The sequence below is a fragment of the Vicugna pacos genome, chromosome 15 (assembly GCF_048564905.1).
Source record: "Vicugna pacos chromosome 15, VicPac4, whole genome shotgun sequence".
NCBI classification, from domain to species: Eukaryota; Metazoa; Chordata; class Mammalia; order Artiodactyla; family Camelidae; genus Vicugna; species Vicugna pacos.
Window position 1 is genome coordinate 30,390,084 of NC_133001.1, and position 15,311 is coordinate 30,405,394.

Consider the following 15,311-nt stretch of genomic DNA (forward strand, 5'->3'; position numbering starts at 1 on the left):
TCGAGGCCTCCTCTGCTTCAGTGCTTTCTTTGTGGTGTTGGGAGTGGGACGTGGGCCATTGGACTCAGAGCAGGAGTGGAGGACAGGGGATGCGAGGAGGCTTGGCTGTGCCAGACGGGAAGGCAGTGATCCGTAGAATGCTGTGTCCCTCAAATTCACATGCAGTAAGTTTCTCAGAGCAAGGGGGCAGGGGCTAGACCAGGCGCTCGGCACCTGAGTTCATTTACGGAGGTAGGAGGGTCAGGAGTGTGTAGCCTCCGCCAGGCCTGCCTCTGCTTCCTGGACCTTCCACTGGCCTTCAAGCCAGCATTTGGAGCTGGGCTATTGGTACGATCACCTCTCCAGCCAGCTTTCTGATGCGCTGGCCACGGTCTCCCCGTAAGACCCGGGACCTCTCAGAGAGAACATTACAGATGAGTAAGAGCAAAGAGAAGTTACAAACGCTGCTCCCAAGTCCCCCTACAAATGAGTGTCACCTGAGGAGCCCCTTTGAAAAAACTCACAGCCTTTTGGGCATTGGCCCAGATCTGCTGGAATCACTTGTACATTTGAGGCCAGTGAGCAGCACCCTGACCCGGTTAGTGCGGTGGGCTGGCTCCTTGACACGCTGTTTTATCCCTCTCTTGGGGAGACCCTGTCCAGGCCGCCGGCGGTCTCTGATCCAGTTGGAGGAAGAGACCCTTCGTGCTTCAGAGCAGCTCCAGCTGGGTCAGGGCCTCGGCTTGTGGGCTTCCTCTCTGGAGGGAAAGGAGCAGACGGGACAGGGAGGCTCCAGGTTGGGGGCCCAGGGCACAGGCAGTGCTGGGCACGGTTCCCAGGCGGAGCCCGCTCCGGGAAGGTCGGTGAATTACGGTGCTTGATACCTGCTCTGTGCCTTGGCCTTCTTCAGGGAGGGTTCCAAGAAAAGAGGATTTGTGTGACCTTCCTCGATACTGTCGGGGTTTACGTAGACGCGCAGGACATAACTCATTACACGTGAGGGGTATCTTAGGGTGTGAGGACTTAATTCTCCCGGAACTGGCTGGGAAGGGGGGCTGTGTCTTGGTATCAGAGAGTCTGTCTCCAAACCGGGCTCTGCTAGCACCGAGGAAATCACACAGCGCGCTGTTCTCTTCCGGGAGTGCGTGGTGGTCCTGTTCCTTCTGCCCACGCTGCTGACCTGCCTTCCCCTCGGTGGGTGAGAAAACAAGGGCCGAGACTGGGCACCTCCCGGAGGCGTGGGGAGAGGACAGGGCTTTCTTGTCCCTTGAGAGCAGTTTCTCACCACTTACTCCCTGAATGCAAGACTCATTTATTCAGTTGCCTGTCAGTATGTATCTCAAAGTCAGCAGGTCTAAAAGGGAAGTCATCTCTCACGTCCTGTGTGCGACAAGCCACAAACCTGAGTATCTGACGGCTTCTTCACTCTCCTTAGCTAATTTATTACCCAGTCCTGCTCAGTTTGTCCTTCATTACCGTCTCTCATACCCGTTCACTTTTTCCCACTCCCTCCACTGCTAACTTTGTGTATAATTTCTTGCTCTGGGTACTTAAGCAGTTTTTAAACTGGTCCCCCTGCCTCCGTTGCCTCTCTCAGCCAGTGCTCATTGATGTCAAAGGGACCTTTCCAGAATGCAGACTGGGCCATGTCATTCTCTGCTTTAAATCCTAAAGTGGTTCTTCCAACTAGAATTTAAAATGAAACAAAATCCTGAAAGGATTCCTTTAAGTGTCTAGAATCTAAAATTCAGACTCACTGGACTGGCCCATGAGGCCACCCGTGCCCTGGGTCCTGCCCGCCCCTCAGCCTCTCTCGTGCCTCACGGTCCAGCCTCAGTGGCCCCTGCAGCTTCTCTGCCACCCTGCGATGGCTCAGGCCTCTTCCCACTGCTCAGAATGCCAGTTACCTCCTTCCCTCTACTCTACCTCCCTGCCCCTGCCCCACCCACCCCACCTTAGCTGACATCGTGTTCATTTATTAAGCTCAGGCATTGCTGCCTTAGGAAATCTGTAATCCCTGTGACCTACTAGGTGCTCCTGTTCTGGGGCAGCAAAGAATATGAACCTTTTTTAATTTTTTTTTTTTCTGGTGTGCTTAGATTTAGGTGCACTCTGACCTTGGCAAGGTTTCTGGTCTCCGGTCTGCTTTCTCAGCTGCAAAACGGGAGGAACAGTACCTTACAGGGCCACTGTAAAGGCTAAATGAGATCGCACACGTGAGCCTGGTGCACGGCAGGCTCTCTCCTCCTCAGCACACGCTCATGCTGCATTGCTTTACACTAGTAAGCGTCCCGCTCCATTGTAATTGTTAGTTAACCCATCTGTCTCCCACTTCAGCCAGACTGACAGCACCTTCGGGGTGTCTTTCATGTCTGCCTCCCCCCAAACCTGGGAGAAGGCCCCATGTTCAGGAAGGGGCCCTGTGAGCTTCAGTTTAGAGATGAGTCTGAGGCACGTGAGAGAATGGCTGAGCAGAGCTGTCCGTCAGCAGGTGGACCCTCTGGGCGAGGGCTCGGCGGAGAGTCTGGGGTGGAGATGAAGTTTGGGGCGTGAGCGGGGAGTGTGTCCGTGGTGGTTGAAGGCATAGTTTAGTTCTGCCTTAACTCAGGTTTCTTAGAAAACACAGCTGAAGTGTTGGCGCTTTATTGGTAGATACAACCCCAGAGCAGTGAGGGTGAGGGAAGCGAGGCAGGGAGGGAGAGGAAAACACAAGCTTTGTCTCAGGGAGGTGGTGTACACACAACTAGCCGCTTGCCCCCGTGTGGTGTCTTGGGTAGACGCCACAGAAGCACCACGCTGGGGTTGCTGGAGGGACAGAGAGCGAATTCACCTTCTCTCTGTTTTGTCTCCCGTCCGTCATTGCTCCACGTTCGCCCTGTCGGGTTCTGGCTCCCTTCACCTGCCGGGATTATATCACTTGACACCAGAAAAGCCAGACCCCATGCCCTGCGGCGTGGCACGTCACCCAAGCCCTGAAGCCGTGCGGTGAACAGAACGGCACTGGCCTGCAGGGCGTGGTCGAGGGGGTCGGGTGAGGCTGCAGGTCCCCTGGGGAGAGAGCACAGGGCAGGAGGAGGGCGGGGCTCTGGGCAGTTCTCAGAGCTGAAGAACCCACAGCCCCAGGGATCGTCCACTGGAGCAGAGGCCCCCGGAGGAGGTGTCACAGGGCCGAGGAAGAGAGATTCGGGGGAGGTTGTCAGCAGCTCCTGGTGTAGCTCTGAGGTCCAGTGGGCTGAGTTCAGAAAGTGACATGATTCTGAAATGCCTGGTGAGCTGGCCAGAGTTCCCTGTGTTAGAATACAGGGAACAGAGACTGGGTCGTGGTGGAGAGTGGAGAGAGCAACACACATGTACCACTGGGTCCCGCTGCTCAGTGGTGAGAGCTCCGTGGCCGGGCCGGGCTGGGGGGTGGAGGGGGAGCAGACGTGGCCTGTAGATGATAATGGGAGCTGCTCATGGGGCCCAAGAGATTTCTGGAAGCTGAGACGGGATGTGATGGTGGGGAGAGAGGCCTCGTGAGGTACTCTGTATCAAGGATGGGTTCCTCAGTCCGTCTAAACCCAGCACTGCCAGTTGTGCTATGACAGCTGGCTGGCAGCTGCAAGGGCAGTTCTGTCTCCTGGTAGCCCCTCCCCTCTCTTGGGGGTTCTTGGGCAGATTCTCAGGGCCAACATCACCTTCCCCAACATGGAAGCAGCTTTGTGAAGTAAGAATAAGGCTCATATCTCAGCTCTTGCACTGATAAGCTGTGTGAGCTTGGGGAGGCTGTTTAACTTCTCAAACTCAGCTTCTGTGTCTGTGGCGTGAGGCCAACAGCACCTTCCGCGGGCGGTATTTTCCGCTCAGGTCATCTTCAGAGAAAGACGGAATGAGCATGTTTGATTCAGGCACTGAATAAAAAGTGATGCTTGGGAGAGGCTGATACTGAGCAAACGAAAAGGAAATGAAATACGAGCAGCCGCATTCCCAAGACAAACACTTGGGACACAAATCATCATCACCCGGGTCTCACAGGACAGGCGTCCCTCAGCGCCCCAGTTTGGGGCTTGTTTCCGTGGGTGGCTGCCGTGGTGATTTCTTCCAGCCAGGTGCTGTTTCCTCCTACTCTTAGCAGCCGAGGCTGGGGAGGAGTCACCCATTCATGGCGCTGGCCCCTTGCCCCAGTTTGAATTTACCGGCTGGGTTCCCGTTTTCTGGGCAGTCCCGTGGTGGGAAGCGGGAGTCGGGGCAATACAGAGACCCGAGTCTCTGCTGGCTGATCCCAGGGAACGTGCGAGGCCCCAGAGCCAGTTCCGCCCTGCTCAGCTTGTGGGCTCCCAGCAAGCCAGAAGCACGTGTGCTCCCCTAGGCAAGCTTCATAGCGCTGAACCCCTCGAGCGCTGCCAGGTGGGCCCAGAACCCCTGGAGAACGTGGGATCTGAGGGTGTGCGGTCTCCCCTGCCTCCCTGCAGGCGCTATGCTCCGTGTAGCTCTCTCCTCCTCTGTGTACTGAGAAGCACATCCATTTGCCCGGCCTCCCTCCATCCCTGCCACGTGCCAGCTGGCACAGTGCTGCTCCCGGGGGCAGGGCCCCTATTGCCGAGGTCCTCAGAAGGGTGGCCTGCGGTGTCTGGCCTCCATTTCTCCCTAGAAGGCTGGGCAGTTCGAGGGTGAGACCTGGACTCATCTTGCTGGAGTAACCGGTGTCAGAGTAGATATGTGTCCCACCCTGTGGTGTGTGACTTTTTATTGTAGGAAATCTTGGCATAGAGAGTAGTGAATCTCCATGTGCCCATTTTCATTGTTTCGTGACCAATCTTGTTTCATCTATTTGTCTCTTCACTCCTCTCCCCCTAGATTATTTTGAAACAATTCCGAGGCATCGTCTTGTCATTTCATCCAAGAGTATTTCAGTATCCCTAAAAGACAGCGCTCTTAAGAAAACTACTGTACCATTGTTGCACCTAAAAAAATAATCCATCGAATGTCCAGTGTTTAAATTTCCCTGACTGTCTTATAAATGATTTGTTTTACAATATGTGTACTTGGGTAAGATTCAGGAAAAAGGTAATGTAGTACAGATAGTTGTCTCTTGGCTTCCATATTCTAAATCACTGCACCAATATATGCTTTATATGCACATGCCTTACATTTCATTCTCAGTGAGCCAGCAGTTCAGGTGTACCACGTCATCGTCCTGAGAACACAGAGCACAGCGCGGAGGAGGGTTGAGAACACTGGTTTCCCAGCACTTTGTTGTGAGCGATCGATCGTGGAGACTCTCCTTTTAGTGTCTGTATGGAAAAGGTTACCTTGAAGATGTCGTGCTGTGACCCTGCAAGAAGAGGGCTGCAGAGGGGGAGTGAAGCAGACGGAGCGCGCCCGTCAACAGAGAAGGCGCGCTCCCCCCAGCTTTGTGTGCGGGAGGGCCCGGCCGTGGGCGGCACGTGGCCAGAGGGCAGCTTGCTTCTTTTCTTTCTTTCTTTTTTTTTCTAATCCTGACTAATTCTCAGAGTAAAATCCCGACTAATTCTCAGAGTAAAATCCCAAGTCCTTACAGAGACCAAACCGTCTGTCAGATTCCCCGCCACCTGCCTGACCTCACCTGCCTCCTCTCCCCTTCAAGGCCTGTGCTCCCGCAGTGTTGGCCTCAGATACGCCAAACGTGCTTGCACCTCAGGACCTTTGTACCTGCTGTCTCCTTTGCCTGGAAAGCTTTCTCACTCCCTTATTCCCTAAAGGTTTCTGTCCACTCCGTGACATCTTGTGGAAGAGGACCCCCGCCACACACAGGCTGCCGCATACAGGAGCAGCCCCTCCCCGGACGACGTTCCTAACCCTTCCTCCTCTGCGCTCACGACTGCCTGATGCGTTAAACATTTGTGTGCTGTCTCTTCCCGCACTGAAATGATTCAGGCAAGAAAAACCCACACACATAATGCATGAGGGAGTGGTAAGTGCTGTAAAGCAAAACCAGCAGGGGAGGGGCATAGCATACGAGGCGGTGTTGTTTCTAACAGGCCTTCGTTAGGGAAGGCTCCCTAGGGACTGACGGGGCGTGAGACCTCGGGGACAGAACCAGGCCTGAGAACAGGGAAGGGGGTCTGTGCACACGGCCCCGCCCATATCCTCTCACTCTTTGTTCACGTAAAAGCCAACGGTGTCCTGTGCGCCCCTGCCCTCACCCGAAGTCTTCCCTGGCCTGCTCCCGGGGAGGTGCTGCCCCTGGGCGCAGGTCTCGGCCAGCACCAACAGGGAGTTGGGGTATCGGCACCCCAGCTCCGCCCCCTTCAGTGGGACAAGTCTCAGGCCTGCTCAGAACCGTCTTCCAGAGGCCCAAGCCTGCTGAGGCAGTGGGTGCCAACGCCGCCTTTGGGAAGCCTGTCACATAGCTGAAGCGGTGACTCCAACTTTACAAGTGATGGTGATGTAACAAATTTATACTGAAGATTTGAAAGGATTGGAAAGGGATGTTTATGCAAAGGAGCCAGAGAGACACCCAGGCAGTAAGGGAAGAACAAGATGCTGGGTATTGAACAAGAGTGAAGTGCTTTCAGCCTCTGCTCCACAGATCAGGTTAAAAATGTTAAACCCTCTACTTTAGGTTAAATATGGGGCAAATACCAAGCGAAGCTTTGCTTCAAATGCAGCAACTGGATGGAGCTGTAAGAAAATACTCTTCCTTAGACTCTAACCTACAACAGCCCTTTGAACTTCCTTCATTCAAGCCACACCGAACTGGCCAAAGAGGCTGCACTTTCCAAGAAACAGAATAGTGGAGGTGCCACCGACACGACCCCTTTATCACAGGAAGAGATGTGAGCACACAGGAGGGCGATGGAGCTGCGGTCAGGCCTGGGTGCGGTGAGGAAGGGCACAGAACAGTGACCAGGAAAGACGGCTTTCTCCTTCCCTATCCCTGCCAGAAGCCTGGATTTGTAAGCACTGAGGCCAGCCTGTCCGTTTTCAGAGAGTGGCTTAGTGGAGAAAGAAGTGGCTTTTTGTCCCCTGAAATGGCTAAATAGGACTTTACAAAGAGACATGAGGGTCATGAGATGACTGAAAGACTGAGGAATTTGAAAGGTGGAGAAGAATTTTTCAGACGTCAGAGGTCCCTGCTCCCTGGCTTATTGGCCCTTCACAGCCAGCCACAAGTATGGTACGTCCCACTGTTCCCATCTTGCTAATGACATGGTAGAGCCTGCCTTGGCTGCACAACAAAGGGAAATGGCATAAACCAGCTCACATGCAGTGGGGAAGCTGAGACAAAGACTGCCCAGTCATTTCAGTATTGGGGAGTTTCCAGCTTCTCAAAGATTGATGATCCCCCCCAGGGTGATTTGTTTTCTGTTTAATTTTTCATATTTTATTCCTGGTATTAACAAGTTAAGAAAGTAGAACTTTCCCAAGTGCTGACTTACACACAATGTTTATAGAGAATTAAGAGCAGGGGAGCCCCGCCCGGCGTACCGTCCCAGCGGGGGGCGCGCCCGTGCCGGCGCCCGGCCTGGGCCGCTGCGGGATGGCGCTGCTTCTGGCCGCGGCGCTGCTGACCGGCGTGTTCGCGCAGCTGCAGGGGCGCGGCCGCGACTTCGGCGACCTGCTCTTCTACTCGGGCTTCCTGAGCCTCTGGGCTGGGTCCTCTGGTACACCGGCAACATCGCGATCTCGCGCCGGGAGCTCGAGCGCGACTACGGCCTGCGGCCCTCGGCTCACGCCCGCCTCGCGGGAAAGCTCTCCCGCCGCTGGTCGGCGCCGGCTTCCTCCTCCGTCGGCCGGCGCGGCGCGCCTGGCTCCCGGGGATCGGGCCGAGCCGCCCTCCGCCGGCTCCCGCCGCGCGCGCCTGCACCCCGCCCCGGCCTGGGGCGGCGGGAGCACATGGCCCCACCTGTCAGGGCCCGACTGGCGGAGGTGTGCAGCTGTCCCCAGCTTCATGTGGCCGGATGCCTACCTGCCCTCCCTCTAGCCCCTGGATAAACAACTCAGCCTCACAGGGGAAAAAAAAAAAAGAAAGAAATTGCTATGAATAACGTAAATAAGCTACAGGGATACAATGTATCTAATCTGTTCCCTTTGCTTATCTATAAACTCCCACTCCAGCAGTGAAACACCTGGCTCCCTTTATTTGTCACCTATTTATAGACTTGTTCCACCCCATTGTACTTGCACAACAGTATCAGATTTTCACCCTACTTCCGTGGGAAACAACTTCATGATCTATGGAGCATACATATATGCAGTTTCTTTGCCTTTATTCTTACAGACTATACTTGTTTCCAAAGTTACATAGGTCAGCATTTTCCCCCACATTCATTTCAATGCAATAGTTTAATACATTTGTAACATAATTAGATTGTTTTGGCCGCAGTCTGCATTCTTTCCTGGGATCCCCTGACCTCGTTTTTTGATATATATATATATATATATATATATATATATATATATAATTTGCACATATCAAAGTTCACTCTGTTCTCTTAAGTTCTGTGGGTTTTGAGAAACACAAGTCCTGTTTCCAGTGCTGCAGTAACTATACAGAATGTTTTCACTACCTTAAAAGTCCTCTATGCATCACCAGTTCATCTCTCCTTCAAACCCCCAAACACCTGGAAACCCAAATCATTTCAGTGTCTTTAAAGCTTTGTCTTTTCCAGAATGTCAAATAATTGGAATTATAGAATTTGTACCCTTTTTCTACTGGCTTCTTTCACTTAGCAGTATACACTTAAGTTTCCTTCATGTCTTTTCATGGCTTGGTAACTTACTGCTTTTTAATAACTAAATTACTTTAATTGCTAAATTGCATTACATGGATTTACAGTTTATCTATTCAGTTCTTGAACAGCATATGTTGGTAGCTTTAAGTTTTGGGTGATTATGAATAAAACTGCTATGAACGTTAGCATGCATGTTTTTGTGTGAGCATAATTTTTCAAAGCAGTTGAGAAAATATCACACAATGCATTTTCTGGATTATATGGCAAGACTATTTTTAACTTTGTAAGAGACTGCCAACCTGTCTGCCAGTGTGGTTCTACCATTTTGTAATCCCACCATCAATGAATAAGAGTTCTCATTCTACATCCTTGCCAGGATGTGGCATTGTTAGTTTTTGGAATTTAAATCTTTTAAATAGGTGTGTATTAGTATCTTGTACTTGTTTTAATTTGAAATTCCCTGAAAAGAAATGATGAAATGAATTTTATATGCTTATTTTCCGTCTACATATCTTTATTGGTGAAGGTGTCTGTCAAATAATTTGCCCATTTTTATTGGAGTTATTTGCTTTCTTACTGTTGTGTTTTTACTTATTTCTTGTATATTTTGGATAAAGATTCTTTTTCATATGTCTTTTGTGCATATTTTTTCTCCCAATCCATTACTGTCAATTCGTTCTTTTAACAATGTCTTTCATGGAGGTTTTTAGTTTAATAAAGTCTGATTTATCAATCTACCAATTTACTTCCATGAATCATGATTTTGCTATTGTATTTAAAACCTTATTGCCACACTCAAGATTACATTGATTTTTTTCTTCTCTAAGTTTACATATTGTATTTTATACTTATGCCTCTGATCTTTATTGAGTTAATTATTGTGAAATGGGTAAGTTCTGTGTCTGTTTAACTTTTTTTGCATAGTGATGTTCAATTATTCCTGTGCCATTTGTTGAAAAGATTATCCTTCCTCCACTGATTTTTTTTTCCTCCATCAAGAACTAATGACTGTACTTGCAGTGTCCTATTTTGGGCTCTCTATTCGAGTCCACTGATCTATATGTCTATTCTTTTACCAGTCCCATGGTCTCTGGATTACTGTAGATTTTTATGTTTGTTTATTTAAGTTTTTATTTATCAATTTTTCCAGGTGGGGGGCAGAAATTAGGTTTACTTATTTATTTATTTTAATGGAGGTACTGGGAATTGAACTCAGGACTTTTGCATGCTAGGCATGCACTTTACCACTGAGCTACATCCTCCCTCTGGATTGCTGTAGCTTTTATAGTAAGGATTCAAATCAGATTGTGCCAGTCCTCCAACTTTGTTCTTCTTTGGTGTCATGTTGGATATTCCGGGTCTTTAGATTATACACATACATTTTAGAATATTTGTTGATATCTCCAACACAGATTACTGGGTTTGGGTTAGAATTGCCTTGAATCTATATGTAAAGATGGGGAGAATTTATGTCTTAACAATATTGAGTCTTTCAGTACACAAACATGAATTACCTCTCCATGTATTTAGACTGTTTTTGATTTCTTTCACCAGAGTTCTTAGCTTTCCATATCTAGATTCTGTACATATTTTGTTACTATTATACCAAAGTATTAAAAATTTTGGTACTGTTATAAATAATGATGTTTTGAATTTCAAATTAGAATTGTTCATTACTGGTACATATAGAAAAAATGGAATTTTGTATAATAACTTTGTATCAAGTGACCTTTCTATAATCATTTATGAGTTCCAGCACTAATTTTGCGAATTTTGTAAGATTTTTTATGTAAACAATCATGTCTTTTCTGAACAAATAGAGTATTATTTCTTTCTTCCTAATTTGTATACTTTGTTTATTTCTTGTCTTGGATCATCCTTGCGTTATTCTTGATGTTAGGGGAAAATCATCTACTTTCTAACAATTAAGGATGATATTGGCTATAGGTCTTTTTTAAGATGTTCTTTACCAAATTGAGGAATCTTTCCTCTATTCTTAGTTTGCTGAGAGTTTTTTTAATCATAGACACTAACCTACTGAGGTTAATCAGATCATAACTGACTTGGAGGGAACAAAATATTCAGCTCCAGCCCTCTTTAGCCTTACACATGGGGGGAAGGGAAATACTCAATTTTAGTTCCCTCTAGTCATTTGGCCCCTTCCCTAAAGAGGGGAGGGGCTCTGAGATATGCTAATAAAGGTCACAGCCCAGGGGAACAGTCTCACAAAAGAATGAAACCTAATCATGGGACTATAAAACACTTTCCCTCCCAACACACCTTAGGAACACATCACTAAAACCCTAGGTACTAGAGTTCAACAAAATGATGTCTAGTTTTCAACAAAAAAATTATGAGGCACATTGAGAGGAAAACAGGAGAGTTTGAACAGACAAAGCAAGTGTCACAACCGGACCCATATAGCATTAAGATGTTGAAATTATCAGACCAGAAATTTTGAAAAATGTGATTAATATGTTAATAACTCTAATTTTAAAGGTAGACTATATGCAAGAACAAATGAGTAATGTAAACAGAGAAATGAACATTCTAAGAAAGAATAAAAAAAGAAATAATAGAAATCAAAAACTCTATAGTAGTAATGAAGAATTCCTTCAACAAACTCATTAGTAGACTGGACACAGTACAGGACAAAATCAATGAACTTTATGAAAAACTTTTTAAAAAATATGGTTTCACAAAAAAGTGATAATTCTGTAGTAACTGAACTTAAAAGAATGAAATAATGTGATCTAACTGATAAAACATTCAAACTAGATGTTTATGAGGAAATTCAACAAGCTACAAGAAAACTCAAAAAGACAATTAAGGAAACTCAGAATAAAGTTAATGAACATAAGCAGTTTTTTACCAAAAATATTGAAATTATAAAAAGAGTACCAAGGAAAAATTTTAGAGCAGAAGAATTCAGTTAATGAGATAAAGAATGTAATAGTATCAGAAGCAAAGCAGATCAGATCAAAAAAAGAGTAAGTGACTTGGAGGATAGAAATTAGAAATGCATCAGTTAGGAGAGAGAATTAAGATTCTTAAAATGTGAAGAAACCCTACAAGACCTATAGGAAACTATCAGAACAGCAAATATAAGAATAATTGTTGTCCCAAAAGGAGAAGAGACAGGAAGGGCGCAGAGAGATTATTTTTTAAAATAATAGCTGAGAATTTCCCAACCAGAGAGTGTACTGGACATACAAATCCAAGAAGTTAATCAAGGAGCCTATTATCTCAATGCAAATAGGCATTCTCCAAGACATATTATAATCAAATTGTCAAAAATTAATGATAAAGAAAGAATCTTAAAGGCTGCCAGGGGTAAAAAGGAACCTACAAAGGAACCCCCATTAAGCTATCAGTGAATTTTCCAGCAGAGACTTTATAGGCCAGGATAGAGTAGAAATGATATATTCAAAATATTGAAAGAAAAAAAATGGCAGCAAATAATACTTTATTTGGCAAAGTTATCCTTAAGATATGAAGGAAAAATAAAGGCTTTCCCAGAAATAAAAGGTAAGGGAGTTCACCACCACTAGATCTGCTTTGCAAAAAAATGATGAAAGGAGTTCTCCAGTCTAAAATAAAAAGATGCTCATCAGTAACATAAAAACTTACAAAAGTACACAACACTCTGGTAAATGTGAAAAATAAACAGTCAGCATCAGAAACCTGTGCAGTAGTCCCCCAGAACCTGTAGAGGATTGGTTCCAGACCACAGTTATCAAAATCCATGGATGCTCAAGTTTCATAGTCCACCCTTGGTACCCGTATTTCTGCATCATGGATTTAACCAACTATGAATCACATTTTACTGTGATATTTATCAAAAAAAATCTATAAGTGGACCCACAGAGTTCAAACCCATGTTGTTCAAGGATCAACTGTACTACATTAGAATAATTTGTTAACCACTTAATTACAGTATGAAGTTTAAAGGGAAAGACCATTAAAAATAACAATTGCTACTATATTATTTAATAAATTTATACCAAAAATAGGTAAATTGTGACATCAAAAATATAAAAGGGGATGAGTATAAGAGCAGAGACTTTTTAGGCAAATAAAGGTAAGTCGCTATCAGCATAAAATGAACTGCTATATCTATGAGCTGTTTTTATATAAGACCCACAGTAATCACAAAGCAAAAATCTAGAGTAGAGTTATGAAACATAAAAAGAGGTGAGACTGAGCATATCGACATGGGAAGCGACACATTATAAAAGTAGGCAGAAGCAGAGGTGAAAAGAAACAATGGAATTACAAAACAACCAGAAGGCAGGTGATAAGATGGCTGTAGTAAGACCTTATATATGAATAATCTAAATGTACTCACAGCAAAAAAGAATGTGACAATGAATATATGTATGTTCATGTATAACTGGAAAATTGTGCTCTACACTGGAAATTGACACAACATTGTAACATGACTGTGACTCAATTTAAAAAAATGTTAAAAAAAATGTAAGTAGATTGAACTCAGCAATCAAAAGGCAGAGTGACTGAATGGAAAGAAAAAAAAGAACGAATTATATGTTGCCTATAGGCGATTACTTTCAGCTCTAAAGACACACACAGGCTCAAAGTGAAGAGATGAAAGGAGATATTTCATGCCAGAGGAAACCAAAGGAAAGTGGGAGTAGATATTCTTCTATCAGACATAACAGACTAAACCAAAAATGGCAGTAAGACTACATAAAATAGTAATGAGACAACATGATACTTAAAAGCTTCTGCACAGCAAAAGAAACAATTAATAAAATGAAAAGTCAACCTACAGAATGGGTTAAATTTTTTTGCAAACATATATCAATTAAGGGTTAATATCCAAGATATATAAAGAACTCATTCAACTTAGTAACAAGCAAACTGATTTAAAAATGGTCAGAACAACTAAACAGACATTTTTCCAGAGAAGACATTCAAATGGCCAACAGGTATACGAAAACATACATCAAAAACCATCAGGGAAATGAGTCAATACCACAATGAGATATCACCTCATGCTTGTGAGAATAATATTCCCAAGAAGAACAAGAGATAACACAGATTGGTGAAATATGGAGAAAAGGGAAAACTTGTGTACTGTTGGTGGGAATGTAAACTTACAACCACTCTGGAAAATAATATGTATTTCCTCAAAAATTAAAAATTGATTTACCGTATGACCCAGCAATTCTGCTGCTGGTTGTCTTTAAAATTATCTGAAAACAAGATATCAAAGAGATATATACATTTCTATGTTTATTGCAGCTTTATTCATAATGACAAAGATATGAAAATAACCTGAGTGCCCTTCAATCAATGAATGGATAATGAAGATGTGGTATAAAGAATTGACACTTTAGCAACATGCAACAACATCACTTTGAATTGCACGAGTCCACTTACATGTGCATTTTTTTTTCAGTAAATGCATACACAGCATTCCCCAGTCTGAGGTTGGTTGAATTCCTGGATACAGAACTGTGGTTACGAGGGCTGACTGTAAGGTTATACTCTGATTGGCTTTCAAATGGACAGGAGTTCACTCCCGTAAACCCCTCATTGTTCAAGTTTCAACTGTATATACAATGGAATATTACCCCGCCACAAAAAAGGACACCCTGCTCTTTGTGACAACAAGGATGGACCTTGTGCACATAATGTTAAGTGAGAGAAGTCAGACAGAAAAAGACAAGTACAGCTGACCCTTGACTAACACGAATGTGAATTGTGCGGGTCCCCTTCTACGGAAATGTGTTTCAATAGTGCGCTACATGATCCATGGTTGATTGAATCTACAAACTCAGAACTGCAGACATGGAGGGCCGACTATAATGTTATATACAGATTTTTGACTGCATGGAGGTCAGAGCCAGCTAACCCCCACCTTGTCCAAGTGTCAATTATTTGTATCTGGAATCTAAAAAAGCCAAACTTACAAATATCTCCTGGTTAAAACCTATGTGGGTTTTCACTCTGGGCCGTAGGCAGTTGCACGGTTTTTACTTGCAGGGTTGGGGAGGGGAAGCTATTCTTAGCGCATCAGACCCGAGCAATGCATTTCAGTATCTGAAGGGAGTCACAGTCAAAGACTCAGGCCCCCTCTGGCTGGCCGTGCTTTTATGCATATTTGCATTCCCAGCTAAGCTCCTTTACTCCTAGGTCTCTTTATCTGGAACCTTCTGCTGAGATCTTCAGAAGCCTCAGCTGAGGCTTCATTATTGGGGAGAAGAGGGTAAAAACTTGAAGAGACTTTTCTCGACTCCGACTCTGTACTCATTACTTTTCCACGCGAACCATTTTCCTCCCCACCCCCAGGGTCCACAAAACTGCAAGAGCCATTTGTTTTGCGGCTCCCTCAACAGTGAAGTGACCTCCCCCCTCTGTGCTGATGCCCCTGGCCCTCTACCAGTATGCCATTCCACGGGGGAAACTAAACGGTGAAGTTGGCACATTCTTTGGCTTTAGCTTCTTCCTTGTATATAAAGTGGGTGATGAAAGGCTTAATTGTTACTTTCACTGCAGGTTCGTTGCTTTCATCAGCTCCCCACAGCTGGCAGCTCACTGTGCTTAGTCTCTCCGGCTCAGCTGAGCTCCTGACAGTCTGTTTACCACAGATGTCCCCATGGCACAGTGTCA

At 45.6% G+C, this 15,311-nt stretch overlaps 1 protein-coding gene across 1 annotated transcript; it reads left to right on the top strand.

Moving 5' to 3' along the window:
• Nucleotides 1–6,795: 6,795 nt before the first annotated feature.
• Nucleotides 6,796–7,935, top strand: LOC102539167 (transmembrane protein 238). The gene is given in 4 exon segments (XM_072938289.1): nucleotides 6,796–6,822; nucleotides 7,395–7,431; nucleotides 7,434–7,583; nucleotides 7,586–7,935. Coding segments are annotated over 4 exon segments (564 nt in total).
• The last annotated feature ends 7,376 nt before the right edge of the window (nucleotides 7,936–15,311 follow it).